We start from the raw sequence: 17,016 nt of genomic DNA, 5'->3' as shown, positions 1-17,016 counted from the left end.
CTTGCTCTATTACCCAGGCTTGAGTGCAGTGGCACGATCTCCACTCACTGCAATCTCCGCCTCCTGGGTTTAAGCAGTTCTTCTGCCTCACCCTCCCAAGAACCTGGGATTACAGGCAGGTGCCACCACACCCAGCTAATTTTGGGGTTTTGTTTGTTTGTTTTGAGACGGAGTCTTGCTCTGTCGCCTAGGCTGGAATGCAGTGGCATGATTTTGGCTCACTGCAACCTCTGCCTCCTGGGTTCAAGCAATTCTCCTGCCTCAGCCTCCTGCGCAGCTGGGACTACAGGCACACACCACCACGCCCAGCTAATTTTTGTATTTTTAGTAGAGACAGGGTTTCACCATATTGGCCAGGTTGATCTCGAACTCCTAACCTCGTGATCCACCTGCCTCGGCCGCCCAAAGTGCTGGGATTACAGGCGTGAGCCACCGTGCCCTGTAATTTTTGTATTTTTAGTAGCTAATTTTTGTATTTTTAGTAGAGATGGGGTTTCACCATGTTGGCCAGGCTGGTCTTGAACTCCTGGCCTCAACCAGTCCACCCCCCGCCTTGGCCTCCCAAAGTACTGTGAGTACAGGCTTGAGCCACTGCATCCAGCCCTAATTCATTTTATGTTGAGAAATAGTTCGAAAGTTGAGAAGATAGGAAATTTTATGTATATATAATAATACTTATTTCCATATGACCATGCCACCCCAAATAATTACTTTTAAGAAATAATTGTTTTTTGTTTTTGTTTTTGTTTTGAGACAGGGTCTTGCTCTGTCACCCAGGCTGGAATGCAGTGGCGCAATCATAGCTCACTGCAGCCTTGACCTTCTGGGCTCAAGTGACACTCCCACCTCAGCCTCCCAAGTAGCTAGGACTACAGACACATGCTGCCACAGCTGGCTTTTTTTTTTTTTTTTGTAGAGACAGGGTTTCACCCTGTTGCCCAGGCTGGTCATCTTGGCCTCCCAAAGTGTTGGGATTACAGGCATGAGCCACTGCCCGGCCCAGAAATAATTGTTATAATTGTTATACACACTTTTTAATGGGAAAACCAAAATAAAAAGCAGTTTCTGTTTCAGATTTAGAACAGGGAGGGGGGTATTATTTGCTTTAACATGGTTTCGAAGCTAACCTCCATCCTTGTTTGAATTCCAAGTGGCTCACCCTTCAGGGATTTGAATAGTTTCCTCATTTAACAGAATGATAACTTGGGTGTTCATTTCTCAAAATAGGCTACTGGCTTAAATGTTTAAAAATTTTTATTTGGGGCCAGGCTCTGTGGCTCACACCTGTAATCCCAGCACTTTGGGAGGTTCAGGAGGGTGGATTGCTTGAGCCTAGGAATTAAAGACCAGCCGGGGCAACATGATGAAACCCCATCTCTACAAAAAAGTATAAAAATTAGCTGCACATGATGGCACGAACCTATAGTCTCAGCTACTTGGGAGGCTGAGGCAGGAGGATTGTTTGAGCCTGGAAGGTCGAGGTTGCAGTGAGCCGTGATCATGCCACTGCGTTGCAGCCCGGACAGAGTGAGACCTTGTTTTTAAAAAATAAATAAATAATTTTTTAATCTAGTCCTCCTGGTATAGCAAGTTAAACATAGCCTGCCTTTCCATTGGGTAATATTTTCTGACGGTCTAATTAAACTGTGGAATCTAGAGGTTTTGGTGGCTTTTCGTTGAGAGAAGGGCCTGCTGGCAATCCTATACCAAAGGTTAGGTAGTCTCAGGTCATTTCCCTGTGACTTGCTTGTGGAAATTAACCCCACTGTCTTTATGTTTAGGCTTTGTCCAGGGATCTGAAACCACTTTGCAGTCGACATACTCGGATACCAGCGCTCAGCCCACCTGTGATTATGGTAAGTGTGGACTTCTGGTGGGAACCAAAGTGTTCTGCAGAGCAGTTCCTTGTCTTCTTAGTTGCCTTTGGCTTTGCTGTCACCCTGTCATGCTTTTTTAAACCTAAACTTGTGTGAAATGGTGTGGCCATTTGAATAGCTAGTGCTTCCCTTTCGGGCAATTATGGGAAAAGTAGCTGTGTTCCTGAGCAAGTTAGGCTCTTTGATAAAAGGCCTGGCTTCAAATCCCCATGGGGGAGGGACTGGGAGTCACAGTGGCCAATTAAAGTCCAAAGGAGGCCAGGCGCGGTGGCTCCTGCCTGTAATCCCAGCACTTTGGGAGGCCAAGGCGGGTGGATCACTTGAGGTCAGGAGATCGAGACCATCCTGGCCAACATGGTGAAATGCCATCTATACTAAAATACAAAAAATTAGCCGGGCATGGTGGTGTGTGCCTGTGGTCGCAGCTACTCAGGAGGCTGAGGCAGGGGAATCACTTGAACCCGGGAGGCAGAGGTTACAGTGAGCCGATATCATGCCACTGCACTCCAGCCTGGCAACAGAGCAAGACTCTGTCTCAAAAAAAAAAAAAGTCCAAAGGATTGGTCCAGGAGAAAGCAAGCTATTAACTTAGTCCCAGCGTAGTGCATGTCCTTGCTGTGGGAGAGAGGCTGAGTGTGTGAATCTGGCAGCTTTTGGAGACTCAGCCAGGCCACCTCAAGCCAGCAGACTCCACACACACAGAGTTGAGTGAAGATCTCTGATTGAGTTTTCCATCGTGGACAGAAACACCTAATTAGCTAATTCAGAAGTAGCCACCAGTAGGATTCACAGATGCTGTTTTGTTTGTGTGCTGTGGCAGCCCGAACTGCTGTTAAAGCTGGTTTTTGGTTGTCTGTGACTCTAGGGGTATCTGTTGAGAAGGAGCCCTCTTTGGAATTAACAGGGATAATGTCTTAGTTACTGAGATGGGTAATTTCTTTTACTACCAAGATCTGGGGAAAGACTGATCCTACACAGCTAACATGCCTTCAGGGGTCACTGCATAAAGAGACTTAAGTAAGCTCCCCAAGTAACAGCAGCTAGTCCCAGGAAAAGGGAAGACTTAAAATATTTTGAAATTGAGTGAGAAGGTATCAGGTGTTTCATAAATGAGGAGAAACTTGGTTTGCTTGACTTCCCTGTCCTGCCCTCCCTGCCTCTCCCTTTTCATCAAATGTAGTCCCTAATTGCACATCCTTTTGAATTATTTTCCCTCTGGGTTGCATATTCTGAGTACAAGCCATTTCTCGGATATGCCATTTACAAATATTTTCTCCCAGACTGTGGCTTGTCTATTCTCTTGTCAGTGTGTCTTGTCTTGTGTCAGAAAGAACACAAGTTGTTAATTTTGAAGCCCAATTCAATCTTTTCTTTAATAGATGATGGTTTTGCTTTTATATCTAAGAAATCTGTAATATTTTCTTTAGAATTTTCTTTTAGGTGTTTTAGTTGTGGGTTTTACATTTAGTCTGTGATCCATATTGAGTTAATTTTTCTGCAAGGTGTGCAGTATAGGTTAAGGTTTCTTCTTCTTCTATGGCATATAGATATATAATTGTTCCAGCACCATTTGTTTAAAAAACAAAAACAAAAACAAAACCATTTTTTCTTTCTTTTTTTTTTTTTTTTTTTGAGACAGAGTCTCACTCTGTCCCCCAGGCTGGAGTGCAGTGGCGCGATCTCAGCTCACTGCAAGCTCTGCCTCCTGAGTTCATGCCATTCTCCCGCCTCAGCCTCCCGAGCAGTTGCCCGCCACCACGCCTGGCTAATCTTTTTGTATTTTCAGTAGAGATGGGGTTTCACCGTATTTGCCAGGATGTTCTCGAGCTCCTGACCTCGTGATCCTCCCGCCTCGGCCTCCCAAAGTGTTGGGATTACAGGCGTGAGCCACTGCGCCCGGCCTCTTTCTTTCTTTCTTTCTTTCTTTTTTTTTTTTTTGAGATGGAGTTTCGCTCTTGTTGCCCAGGCTGGAGTGCAGTGGCGCGATCTCAGCTCACCACAACCTCCACCTCCCAGATTCAAGCAATTCTTGTGCCTTGGCCTCCCAAATAGCTGGTATTACAGGCATGTGCCACCACGCAGTAGAGACGGTTTCACCACATTGGCCAGGCTGGTCTTGAATTCCCCATCTCAGGTGATCCACCCGCCTTGGCCTCCCAAAGTGCTAGGATTACAGGTGTGAGCCACTGTGCCAGGCCTATATTTTCTCTATTGAATTGCCTTCGTACCTTTACTGAAAATCAGTTGACCATATACTGTGGGTCTATTTCTGGACTCTTGGACTCTCATTCTGTTCCATTGGTCTGTACATCTAAATTTCGTTCAGCAGCACAGTCTTTTTGTATTTTTAGTAGAGACTGGTTTCACCATGTTGGCCAGGCTGGTCTCAAACTCCTGACCTCACATGATCCACCTGCCTCGGCCTCCCAAAGTGTTGGAATTACAGGCATTAGCCACTGCGCCTCGCCCAGCAATGCAGTCTTGATTACTGGTTAGTAGTAATCTTGAAATATGAGTCCTCCAGGTTTGTTCTTTTTTCCAAAATTGTTAGTTTCTTTGCTTTTGCATATAAATTTTAGAATCAGTTTATGAAGTTTTTTTAAAAATTCATGCTGAGATTTTGAGCGAGAGAGCCTTGGATCTATAGATCTATCAAATCTGTAGAATCTATAGATTAGTTTGAGATTAGTTTGAGAAAATTGACATCTTAACAATATCAAGTCTTCTGATTCATGAGTGCAGTATGTCACTTCACCGATGTAGTGTTTTGTAGTTTTCAACACAGATCCTACACATACTTTGTTAGATTTACGCCAAGTTTTTCATGCTTTTAGTGCTATAGGAAATGGTACTTTTAAAAACTTTCAATTCATTGCTGATATATAGAAATTTGATTGCTATTTGATTTGTAGGTTTACCTTGTAATATTTGAAATTTGACTTACAGATTGACCTTGTAATAAACCTTGCTAAGCTCACTTATTCTAGTAGCTCTTTTGTAGATTTGTTTGAGATTTTTTTACATACACAATTGTGAAAGAATAGAGATGGATTTATTTTTCCTTCTGGCTTGAATTGCAAGAACAATATAACATTTAAATAACATTTTGAAAAACAGTCAACCAAGATCCTACCATATTAATGTTTAATTTTTATCAGCTTACTGATTTTGTGTAGTTTAATAATTTATAGGTGGATAGAATTGTGGGTCCTGCTCTTATTTTATTTTATTTTTTTAAGATATGATCTCACTCTGTCCCCCAGGCTGGAGCACAGTGGCACAATTTCAGCTCACTGCAACCTCCACCTCCTGGGCACAGGTAGCCCTCCCACCTCAGCCTCCTGCATAATTGGGACTACAGGCATGCCCTACCATGCCCAGCTATTTTTTGTATTTTTTGTAGAGATGGGGTTTTGCTATGTTGCCCAGGCTGGTCTCAAACTCCTGGGCTCAAGCGATCTGCCTGCCCCACTTCCCAAAAGGATTACAGGTGTGAGCCACTGCGCCTGGCTGGTCCTGCTTTATTTTATGTTAGAAGCATTTCCTTGTGCCACATAAGGCATAGTAAATTCTTTTTATATGCTTACATGATATGTCACTGAGTAGGTAGGCTGTAATCTGATTAACTATTATGTTAAAGTTGAGTGTTAAATTGTTTTCTATTTTTGGTCTATAAATATCACATACTGTGACCATGTCCTTTTTTCTTTTAAAAATTATGTCCTTGGGGCCAGGTGCAGTGGCTCATGCCTATAATCTCAGCACTCTGAGAGGCTGAGATGGGAGGATCGCTTGAGCCCCCAGGAGTTTGAGACCAGCCTGGGCAACATAGTAAAACCCTATCTCTACAAAAAATAGAAAAAATTAGCTGGGCATGGTGGCACATGCCTGTTGTCCCAGCCACTCCGGAGGCTGAGGCAGAAGAGTCACTTGAACCCAAGAAGTCGAGGATGCAGTGAGCTGTGATCACACCATTACACTCCGGCCTGGAGGACAGAGCAAGACTCTATCTCAAAAATATATATGTACATATATCTTATTTTTACATATATATGTATATATTTAATAATAATAAATATATAAATTTTAAGGATCTCTCTCTCTCTCTCCTTAAAATTTCTTTTGTCAACCATGATCTCATCCCTTCTGGGGATGGAAATGAGTTGGGGTGTTCTTTCAGAAAGGGCAGGTCTTGGGGAGTCCCTAAACGCCAGTCTAGATGAAGGCTTCCTCCTGAAGGGACCCAGCTGGGATGTCCATCAAGGAGTCTGGGTTGCTCCAGGCATAGCAAGTGGCATGTAGTGAGTGTTTGCCTGGAGGGACTCCTGAGAGTTGCCCATCATGGGTAAAGTGGTGTTCACGGAGTTGATGCTGCTTCCTTTCGTTGTGCCTCCTCACTCTGTTGTGGCAGATCCTCAGCAGGTGAAGCTTGCAGTGACCACGTTGTAGCCTCCCAAGCAGAGCCCTGATGGATCTGCTTTTGCCTCCATATCCTATTTTCTTTTTTTTTTTTGAGACAGAGTCTCGCTCGGTCGCCTAGCCTGTAGTGCAGTGGTGCAATCTTGGCTCGCTGCAACCTCCACCTCCCAGGTTCAAGTGATTCTCCTGCCTCAGCCTCCCAAGCATCTGAGACCATAGATGCGCACCACCACGCCTGGCTAATTTTTGTATTTTTAGTAGAGATGAGGTTTCACCATATTGGCCAGGCTGGTCTCGAACTCCTGACCTCGTAATCCACCCACCTTGGCCTCCCAAAGTTCTGGGATTACAGGCATGAGCCACCACACCCAACTCCTATTTTCTTTAGAATAGCTAGTGCCCACTGTCCCTGGTACAAACAGTCACTTGGCCAGGTGTACAGTAGCTGCCTGGGCTACCTGTGTGTTGTTCTATTTTTTTTTTTTTTGAAATGGAGTTTCACCGTGTCGCCCAGGCTGGAGTGCAGTGGCGCAATCTCACCTCACTGCAAACTCTGCCGCCTGGGTTCAAGCAACTGTGCCTCGGCCTCCTGAGTAGCTGGGACTACAGGTGTGCACCACCACGCCTGGCTGATTTTTGTATTTTTGGTAGAGAAGGGGTTTCACCATGTTGGCCAGGCTGGTTTCAAACTCCTGACCTCAGGTGATCCGCCCGCCTCGACCTCCCGAAGTGCTGGGATTACAGGCGTGAGCCACTGCACCCAGCCTTGTGTGTTTTTCTTTATGTGGCTCTGCCAGCCTCTCTTGCCTGTTAGAATGGCTCCATTCTTTCCTCAGCTACCACTCCTGACTTACCCATGCTGCTCTCTGGCTGTTAGCGTCTCTCTTACCAACAGGCAGATCTCCATGCCTGAGAGTGCCTGGGACTGCAAGCCTCTGTTCCCTGTGCTCAGGGGATACATAAACAAATGGATGAGAAGCCTCTGTTTTGGTTTCTCCAGCCCAAGAGTTTTTGTTTTGTGAGCTCTCTTGTTAAACATAGTGGTCATCAGCAGTTCCTCAGCTTCTCTCTGATTTCTTCCCATTCTTTTTGTGCACTGGGTCGTGGAGGAACCCAAGTGCAGGACGACAGCCTGCCTGTTCTCTCTGGCTCATCTTTTCAGTTGACTTACACTCTTCCTGCTGTGGTCTGGCTTCTGCCACTTATTGCCCTGCTGTCTGTCTCACTGAGCTTCGGTCCCCTGCCCTGGGATGAGCATGTCCTCTGCGGGGCAGAGATGACATGGAATGGGAAACAACTGTTGGGTCTCACCAGAGACCCAGGGAAAGGGGTCACCTGCTCTGTGCCCTCCTTTGGGGAGGAACTGTGTGTTTGACTCAGAGTTCCCAGGGGACTTTACACTTTGTCACTTCTCAGTGGCTTTATGTTACTGAAGGAATGAGGTTTTATCATGTGTTGTGATTGAATCCAGAGCATATTAAGTTGATAATCCAGATTGTTCTCTCCACAGCTTTTCTCAAGCGAGGGGTTGCTTCTTGGGCTTCTCTCACTGATGTGTTCCAGCACAGCACAGTCAACAATTCAAGGGCTTGTTGGCCCTCCCTTTTAAGGCAGACTCTTGGGAGACTGGGGTTGGGTTTTCTGCTATAAACTGATTAGCGCTTAGCTTGGGGTGTGGAGGTCACCTTCTAATTCTGGCTCTTAAAGGGAGGAGTATAGGAGCCAAGTTCCTTAGTTGAGAGTGTTGGGAACAGAAGGATCCTTAAATAACAGATGCTCAGAGCCACAGGCAGCCAGGCACCAGGGCAGCAAGTGGCCTGGGTCATTTGCGCAGTGCTCGCAAGCTCAAGGCTTCTCGGTTAGGGGAGGTGCAGCCTGCTCTGACCAGTCAGGTCCTGGGAATAATTGTCTGCGCCTGAATTATGGCCTTGTATTGTAAGCAAGTATAGATGTAACTGCCCTTTTACTTTTTGTAGGATATGGAACTTGGAACTCTGGGACAAACAGAGGCAAGTGTCATTCCTGTGATTGCTGTCCTGTCCCTTGGGGTTGTCCTGGCTGTGTTTCTCTGCTGCTGCCCTGCTTGGCCAAGGTTGGGAGTGGGGAGGGGGCATGTTTCTGGGGTTACCTACTCCTTAACAGGAGGCCCTCATCAGAATGACCAAGGCCCATCTAGCCTCAGTGGCTAGGGTCTTCTCTCTCTGTGACAGAAGATACCCTTGTATCTGTGTTTGTCTCTGTCTCTGTCTGCGTCCCCTCTGCCTGCCCCCACCATCTGTCTGTCTCTGTCTCCCTCACTGCAGGCTACGAGGGCTATGGCTATGGCTATGGCTATGGCCAGGATAACACCACCAACTATGGGTATGGTATGGCCACTTCACACTCTTGGGAAATGCCTAGCTCTGACACAAATGCAAACACTAGTGCCTCGGGTAGCGCCAGTGCCGATTCCGTTTTATCCAGAATTAACCAGCGCTTAGATATGGTGCCGCATTTGGAGACAGACATGATGCAAGGAGGCGTGTACGGCTCAGGTGGAGAAAGGTGAGTGGACACCTGCCTAGTGGTTGAGACTCTGCAGGGGCGGCTCCTGCCTGCTGCCCACTGCGTTTTCCTCTCTGAGTGCCCCTCTGTGTCTGCTTCCTCCCCCCTGCTTGGTGCTGCTGTGGCTCCCAGCAGGGTCCGTTGCACTTCCCGTCTCTGACTTGTGTCTCCTCTCACCCACCCTCAACCCCTGCCGCACTGCCTGGTGGTCAGCCTTTCCCAGCTTGCGGTGAGAGGAACAAGCCCAGATTGGGCAGACTTCACTGTGCCCTCAAAAACAGAGTGTTCAGCTGCCCCTCCCTCCAAGGACAGCCATTTGGAATTCTCTCGAGACTTTGCCTCCTGCGTGGTGTCAGGGCAGGACAGATGGAGTTTGGTGTGAAGGGTGGGACGAGCGTTTGGGGCTGATCACTGCGAGCTGGGCCACCCCCACGTAAGGGTCGGGGCAGGTGTGGGCATTTCCTGGTTACTCTCCTGTGCCTTACAAACATGTACCTGATGGAAGCACTCCTGTGAGGAACTGCTGCTGTCCTCATTTTGCAGGTGGGGATACAGAAGTGCAGGCAGGTCATACCCTGAAGGCACGCAGCAAGTACATGGTGGGGCTGGGCCTCGCCTACCAGATCTGCCCTACTCCAAAGCATCATGCTGTGGGCATTTGTTATTAACTGAACTGGACTTGGCCCAGGAGTGCTTATGCCCAGTGCGAGGCTTTGGTGAGGAGCGTGGGTGTATCTCTAGCATGGGATAGAGTGGAGCACCAGCTAACAGATGAGTGAGAGCCAAGAGTAAGGAGTTGCCTGGCTGAGCACTGATAGGGCCAAGGGAGGCCCCGGGGCTGTGGTGGCAGGGTGTGGAACAGGCACAAGGGGACTTGATGCCATGGGCTCTGTAACTCCTGGCCCAACAGCTGCAGCACTCAGAGCTGAGGGCTTGGCATGTGAGGCTTGGCCTTGCGTTGCTGCTAAGCACCTTCTTACCACAGCCTGGAGCCTGGGATCGGGGTAAGCAGAGCAGCGGCAGCACCAACTGCTGCTCTTAGAGCTGCCGGTGCCTCTTGGTGGCCCAGGTTTAGGGAAGAGTGTGCAAGGGGAGCCCCTGTGCCTGTGAGGTGTGTGGGGTCCAGGCCTGTGGGGGTGTGGGCTGCGGGCTGCAGTCACGGTTAAAAGAGCTCTCTGCGGTGCCCTCTGTGTCCTGGGAGGAGGTCTGGCCTGCCTTCCCAGTTGCAATATAGGGTATGTAGAGTTTGGTGTCTGGCTCTGGGCTCCAGGGTTGATGTAATACAGCTCTTTTTCTTGTCCCTGGGCAAGCTCTCAGTGTCTTCCCTGGGAAATACTCCCCCTTTTGTCTCAGTTGTTTTGGTAATGAGGGACTTTGCAGAGTTTGAAGGTTCCCCAGCCATGAGGGACAAGAACAGTGTTTCCCATGGGTATCATCAGCCTCACTGGCTGCGCATTCATTGTGCTGGACCTGCCTGCATCCTGCAGGGTGCTGGGGTGCTCGGCCTTGCCCCGTGAGGAGCAGCCTTGGGCGTTGCAGCTCCCACAGATGGTGCACATGTTCCCAAAGGGCTGTGGAGCAGCTCTGCCCCTTGTTGAGACTCACTGGACTAGAGCCTCCACCCCAGTTGTCAGTCCTTCAGTCCTTCTTAGGGTCCCCAAGCCAGTGTGTGGCTACATTCAAGTTTGGGGCAGTGGTGCCCCTATATCAGCTGAGAGGCTGGAACTCTTTAATTGGCATTTCTGAACATTGAGCCTCCCAACCAGGGCAGGGTGGGTGCTGGACTGGGAGATTGGGGAGGGCAGGAGCAGTTGCCTGGAGGTGAGGGATCCTGAGGGGCTCCACCTGATGCTCACCCCATGCCTCTGCAGGTATGACTCTTATGAGTCCTGCGACTCGAGGGCCGTCCTGAGTGAGCGCGACCTGTACCGGTCAGGCTATGACTACAGCGAGCTTGACCCTGAGATGGAAATGGCCTATGAGGGCCAATACGATGCCTACCGCGACCAGTTCCGCATGCGTGGCAACGACACCTTCGGTCCCAGGGCACAGGGCTGGGCCCGGGATGCCCGGAGCGGCCGGCCAATGGCCTCAGGCTATGGGCGCATGTGGGAAGACCCCATGGGGGCCCGGGGCCAGTGCATGTCTGGTGCCTCTCGGCTGCCCTCCCTCTTCTCCCAGAACATCATCCCCGAGTACGGCATGTTCCAGGGCATGCGAGGCGGGGGCGCCTTCCCGGGCGGCTCCCGCTTTGGTTTCGGGTTTGGCAATGGCATGAAGCAGATGAGGCGGACCTGGAAGACCTGGACCACAGCCGACTTCCGAGTGAGTGGAGGCAGCCTTCCCCTCTGGGAAGCTTAGTTCCCACTGGGGCGGAGCTAAGGGCCGGGTGCCATGCACCCTGACACGGCTTCCCCCCTTTATGACCCAGACCAAGAAGAAGAAGAGAAAGCAGGGCGGCAGTCCTGACGAGCCAGATAGCAAAGCCACCCGCACGGACTGCTCGGACAACAGCGACTCAGACAATGGTGAGCCCACTAGGTGGTACTGGGCGCCTGCCCGCTGCCTCTGGGAACTCCTGGGTTGAGCTTACCTCCTTTTCCCTTTCAGATGAGGGCACCGAGGGGGAAGCCACAGAGGGCCTTGAAGGCACCGAGGCTGTGGAGAAGGGCTCCAGAGTGGTAAGTGGCTCTGGCTGGGCATTTTCTGTCTGCAGGCAGGGCGAGCTGGCCTAAAGAGTGGTGCTCTCCCTGGGGGCCAGAGGCAGTGCTGTGTCAGCTCTGCGTGCATGGTGACCAGCATGGGGAGGCAGTGTGGTCTGGCAGAAAGCACAGGCTGCCTAGCTGGAGGCACAGTTTCCTTGTTGGAAAATGGGATGAGCCCCTGTGCACCAGGTAGTGGGAGGATGTGAGGTTTCTGGCACATAGCCGGGCCTTGTCATTTAAAGCCATTGTAAATAACTGGGCTACTCTGGGCCACCCTGCCTATAGGATAGCCCTGCTCTGTCTATGGAGCAAGCAGCTGTTTTACTATATACCGTTGCTCTAATAAACTTGGTTTCTTTAAAAAAAAAAAAAAAAAAGGCACCTGTTTTAAAGTTGGAATTTGAAATTGTTAGGACGGAGAGGACGAGGAGGGAAAAGAGGATGGGAGAGAAGAAGGCAAAGAGGATCCAGAGAAGGGTGAGTTTTCCTGGGGTGCCTGGTGTTAGGGCAGCTCTTCCAGGGGCTCACAGTGGGAGGGACCCAGCTGAGGGCAGGGTTGTGGCAGACATGCGGCCAGTTGGGGACCTCCCTTGTGGGCCCGGGTGTGCGCTGGCAGGGGGCTTTCTTTTCGCCACCTCCACCCCCTTCCCACTCTTCCTCCTCCTTCCCAGGCGGAGGCTGTGGATGGTGGTGACCCCTGCCTAGCACATTGGTTTTGCCTTCAGATGGGGGCAGCTAGTAAAAGTGTGGGGAACCCCAGGCACGCCCCCTGCCCTCGGTCCCTCAGTAACGCGCAGTTCCAAGTCCTCAGTGGCTGGTGTCCGATCTGGGACCCTCGGTGCAGTTTTTACGGCTCTGGTGTGCGTGTCCTCTCCCTTAGCGCCTCTCCAGCCCCTGTTGGGATTCCGTGTCCCCCCACCTGAGTGATGAGCGCCAGCAGGTACCTAACAGCAAATCCAGCGTCAGCCCACTGTTGCCGCGGTGCCCGGTTGGGGGTGGGCAGGGCCATGTGAGCAGCCTCCCTGCATCCCACCACCTGGCCCCTCTGAACATGTGCCAGTGTCCCCACAAAGATACCCCCTCTTTGCTTTCCAGCCTCCTCCTGGCCCACTGCACAGAGAGCATGGGTGTCCTGGAGAGTGGAGGGGTCATCGCCTGGCCCCCACTCCTTAGGGCCTAGGCCAAACCCACTCCCTGCACAGCCCAGGATACCCAGCCCTGCTCATGGCCAGAGGCCTTGCTTGGACAGCTATTCTCGATGGACCCTCTGGAGTGGACAGTGGGTGATTCAGCCAGAGGCCGCAGGGCCTGCCTTGTCCTGGCAGAGCCAAATTGGTGACAGTGCCCATCTGCTCCCACAGGGGCCCTAACCACCCAGGATGAAAATGGCCAGACCAAGCGCAAGTTGCAGGCAGGCAAGAAGAGTCAGGACAAGCAGAAAAAGCGGCAGCGAGACCGCATGGTGGAAAGGTAACCAGCTTCCCTCCACCCCTCTGCCTCTGCCTCGCTGTGGGGCTGCCGCCAGGAGAGCAGGGCCATAGCTCTGCCAGCTCGCCGCCCTCTGGCCTCCCTTGGGAGCTGCCACCTGCTCGGCCGTGCATGGACCCTGCTTCCCGCCAGGCCCAGCTCCCAAGGCCTGACTCATCCCCTGCCCCTCTGCGGCCGCCTGGCGACCGCTGGCGTCTGTGGGCCGAGACCTGACACCGCTCGGCACCGTTGCTCAGAAGCTCTGGCGCTAGGTCACTCGGCGCACGAACCCCAAGGTGCACTGGGGGCCTGATGCCCCTGAGGGAGGGGGCCAGCTCATCAGAGACTCAAGGTCCAAGGCGCCTGTGCCGCCCCAGCTAGCTGCCAAGAGGCCACCGCCGTGCCCAGGAGAGATGGCAGCACCTGTGGGCTGTGGCAGCCTCGGGCCTGCCTTCTGCCCTGCCCGCCGGCCCTGTCAGGCCGGGCCTGTCTGCGGCTGAGCCCTTCACGCCCCTTGGTCGGGTCTGTCTGCCCTCAGGGCTCCCGCACTGGCGCTTGCCTCCTCCGCCTCAGACTCTTGCTCTTGCTGGACCTTCCTCAGCCTCGCCGGCGCCCGGCCCCTGGGCTCTCCAGACAAAGCTGACCCCGTGGCCCAGATAAGGACGTCCGGCAGAGGTAGGGACCCGCCCCGAGGTCTCGGTGGCGGCTGGCCTCCTCCGCCCCTTGCCACGGCGGCCTGCTCCGGCCCAGGCCCCAGACCCCGGGCTTCTACTGTGGACACCAGGCCCAGACAGAGCACCTCGCCCAGGTGACTCCAGGCTGCCCTCTGGCAGGCCGAGCGGGCGCCCTCCTTCCAGCTCAGACTGGTCTCTTCTTGGAAGAGGAAGATGAGGCAGCAGGTGCCCAGGCCTGCTGCCTCCCATCCCTCCCGACACCACCCCCAAGCATTCTGAGCAGAGGATGGGCTGGGCCTTTGAGTCCCCCAGATCCCAGAAGGAAGATGCAGCACCTTTTCGGGCCCTGCCTCGGGACTGCGTACTCCACTCTGCACCTCAGGGCCACCTGGCTCACGCCAGGGCATCCTTCCTTCCGGTCCCCACCTGGGCCAAGTGCACACGCTCCTGCCCAGCCTTGGTAGCGAGGCCCTCCAGCAACTTACCAGCGACTCGTTGCCTGTTGCAGCAGCTGCTGTCTCAGGCTTCAGCCTCCTGCCTGTGGGAAGGAAGAGCTCCTCCCCTGTCCCCTACGTTGCAGTAACTGCAGCCTACAGACTTTCTGGCCCTTTCTACTCCCGACCCCACTGGTCCCAGCCTGTCCCTCTGCTGGGACCGTACTTCAGAGGCCCGTGAGCAAGGCCTGTTTCAGGGCTTGTGTCTGGGTTGGGTGAGGCGGCAGCACTATCCCCTGGGACACTTGCAGCCTCAGCCCCTCGTTTCCTTCCTGTGGCAGGATCCAGTTTGTGTGTTCTCTGTGCAAATACCGGACCTTCTATGAGGACGAGATGGCCAGCCATCTTGACAGCAAGTTCCACAAGGAACACTTTAAGTACGTAGGCACCAAGCTCCCTAAGCAGACGGCTGACTTTCTGCAGGTGAGCCTTGGAGTAACACAGCCGCTCTTAGTTTCTTGGACCCCTGAGAACATAAGGCGGCCCACATGAACCTTTATATTCCTTGCAGGAGTACGTCACTAACAAGACCAAGAAGACAGAGGAGCTCCGAAAAACTGTGGAGGACCTTGATGGCCTCATCCAGCAAATCTACAGAGACCAGGATCTGACCCAGGGTGAGGAGATTTTCAGCCCACTCCCACCAGGCAAGGCCTCAGCCTGCCCTCCTGATTCTCGGTGCAGGGTCAGGACACCCTTCTGTTCCCCCAGGGAAGGTCAGGAGACCAGCCTCGGCTCAGGCCCAGGTGGAAGTGGCAGGGCGAGTTGAGGAGGAGCTGGTGTGGTTTTTTCTCGAACACCTGGGTCTATCTTAGGCACCTGGGCCCAGTGGTGACTCCCTCCTCCCCACTACAGAAATTGCCATGGAGCATTTTGTGAAGAAGGTGGAGGCAGCCCATTGTGCAGCCTGCGACCTCTTCATTCCCATGCAGTTTGGGATCATCCAGAAGCATCTGAAGACCATGGATCACAACCGGAACCGCAGGGTGAGTGGCCACAGTGCTCTCCCTCTGTCCTGTGGGTAGATTGAGTGAGGCCTCTGGGGAGGTTGTGCAGTTGGAACCTCTGCCAGCCCGTGAGGGACTGCAGTGGAGGCAGGAGGAGGTGGATATGGACATTTCCAGCTCAGTGCAGGCAGCACAGCTACAGAGAGAGGGGTGGGAGATGGGGACTCTGCCTGGGAGAAGGTGATATATTCTGTGGGATATGGGGACCTCCATGTTCATAGGGGCCAGCGCCAGATTAGGTTCAGAAACCAAATGGAGATGATACAGTGCAAGTGTTGCTGGAGGAGGGGGTTGGGCTTGAGGCTCAGGAGAGCTGCATTGAGAGGCCTGGGCTTGTTCCTGTAGGCAGTAAAGTTTCAAGTGTGGGATTAACAGGTTAGAGTTGGTGTTGAACTAGAGACTTCAGGCCTGCTCCTGGGTGGGGCGGTGGGGGCCAAGGAGGAGCTCCTGCAGTCTCCAGACAAGAGGAGACCCCACCTTGGGAGTGAAGGGGAGAAGAGCAGTTGAAGGAAGGGAGCCGGGGGCTGGCGTGTGGGAGTGATCAGAAGCCTGGGGTGACTCTGGTTTCTGACTTGGGGAACTGGGAGGACAGCGGTGCTGCCAAGATTGTCAGGGAGCAGGGAGCAGTAGGGAAGTGTGTTGTGCAGCATGGAGAACATAAGGTAAGAGAATGAGCAAATTCTGTCTCATTTTCCAGCGTTGCTCCAGTGCCTAGCATGGAAGCCAGAGTAGGTGTTTTTTGATTGAATGGATGACATGCTGTGTTGCAGGTGGGGGTGAAGGGGCTGTGTATCAGCAGAGAGCAAAGAGGCCCAGGACCAGGTCTGGGCCAAAGAGGGGCTTGGCTGTCTTCACCCTGGAGGAGGGTGGTGGGGTTTATGAACAGATGTTCGCATCCAAGGTGAGCGTGGGAAGCAGCATTTCTCCACCTTTTTCCATGCTCATCACAATTCCTCTCTGGTCTTTTTCGGTGTGATGATTCTGAACGGTGGACAGGGTCAGGGGTCTCTCTGGTTGCAGAGACTCAGGATTGGGAAATGCCACCAAGAGTTCTGGGAAGAAAAGGAAAGTGTCAGTTGGCTTTGGCAACAGAGAAGCTTTAGGCAACTTGCCAAAAACAGATTCTTATGCTAGGAACTAGTAGGGGTTAGAAGACTGCAGAGGATGGAAACTATATGTCATTAATGAAAGTTGGAAAATCTGGCCGGGCGTGGTGGCTCACGCGTGTAATCCCAGCACTTTGGGAGGCTAAGGTGGGCAGATGACGAGGTCAAGAGATGGAGACCTTCCTGGCCAACATGGTGAAACCCTGTCTGTACTAAAAATACAAAAATTAGCTGGGCGTGATGGTGGGCACTGTAATCCCAGCTACTTGGGAGGCCAAGGCAGAAGAATCGCTTGAACCCAGGAGGCAGAGGTGGCAGTGAGCCGAGATTGCGCCACTCGCAGAGCAATCTGCAAGACTCATCTCAAAAACAAAACAAAACAAAACAAAAAAACCAAAACAATGGGCAGGGCACTTTGGGAGGCCAAGGTGGGCGGATCACGAGGTCAGGAGATTGAGACCATCCTGGCTAACATGGTGAAACCCGTCTCTACTAAAAATACAAAAACAAAATTAGCCAGGCGTGGTGGCAGGTGCATGTAGTCCCAGCTACTCAGGAGGCTGAGGTGGGAGAATGGCGTGAACCCAGGAGGCAGAGCTTGCAGTAAGCCAAGATCGTGCCACTGCACTTCAGCCTGGGCGACAGAGCGAGACTCTGTCTCAAAAAAAAAAAAAGTTGGAAAATACGGGGGAGGTGATAGCAAAATATAAACTCAAAATTGAT

The 17,016-nt window shown here is 52.0% G+C and overlaps 1 protein-coding gene across 2 annotated transcripts in view; it reads left to right on the top strand.

The window, feature by feature from the left end:
* The window catches only part of AKAP8L (A-kinase anchoring protein 8 like), a 38,370-nt gene that overhangs the window by 6,687 nt on the left and 14,667 nt on the right, over positions 1 to 17,016 (top strand). Inside the window, exons 2-13 of one of the 2 annotated variants that reach the window (XM_008966109.3) lie at positions 1,782 to 1,856; positions 8,273 to 8,305; positions 8,600 to 8,657; positions 8,760 to 8,840; positions 10,712 to 11,165; positions 11,272 to 11,368; positions 11,451 to 11,521; positions 11,959 to 12,022; positions 12,907 to 13,015; positions 14,462 to 14,603; positions 14,692 to 14,797; positions 15,036 to 15,166. In XM_008966109.3, coding sequence (XP_008964357.1) covers positions 1,782 to 1,856; positions 8,273 to 8,305; positions 8,600 to 8,657; positions 8,760 to 8,840; positions 10,712 to 11,165; positions 11,272 to 11,368; positions 11,451 to 11,521; positions 11,959 to 12,022; positions 12,907 to 13,015; positions 14,462 to 14,603; positions 14,692 to 14,797; positions 15,036 to 15,166 — 1,421 coding nt within the window. Of the gene's footprint in view, positions 1 to 1,781; positions 1,857 to 8,272; positions 8,306 to 8,599; positions 8,841 to 10,711; positions 11,166 to 11,271; positions 11,369 to 11,450; positions 11,522 to 11,958; positions 12,023 to 12,906; positions 13,016 to 14,461; positions 14,604 to 14,691; positions 14,798 to 15,035; positions 15,167 to 17,016 lie in introns of both variants that reach the window. The other variant, XM_003813583.5, reaches the window with a different exon arrangement.

Source organism: Pan paniscus, chromosome 20, assembly GCF_029289425.2.
Source record: "Pan paniscus chromosome 20, NHGRI_mPanPan1-v2.0_pri, whole genome shotgun sequence".
NCBI classification, from domain to species: Eukaryota; Metazoa; Chordata; class Mammalia; order Primates; family Hominidae; genus Pan; species Pan paniscus.
Note: the sequence above shows the minus strand (reverse complement) of the source record. Positions and strands in the feature narration are given on the sequence as shown.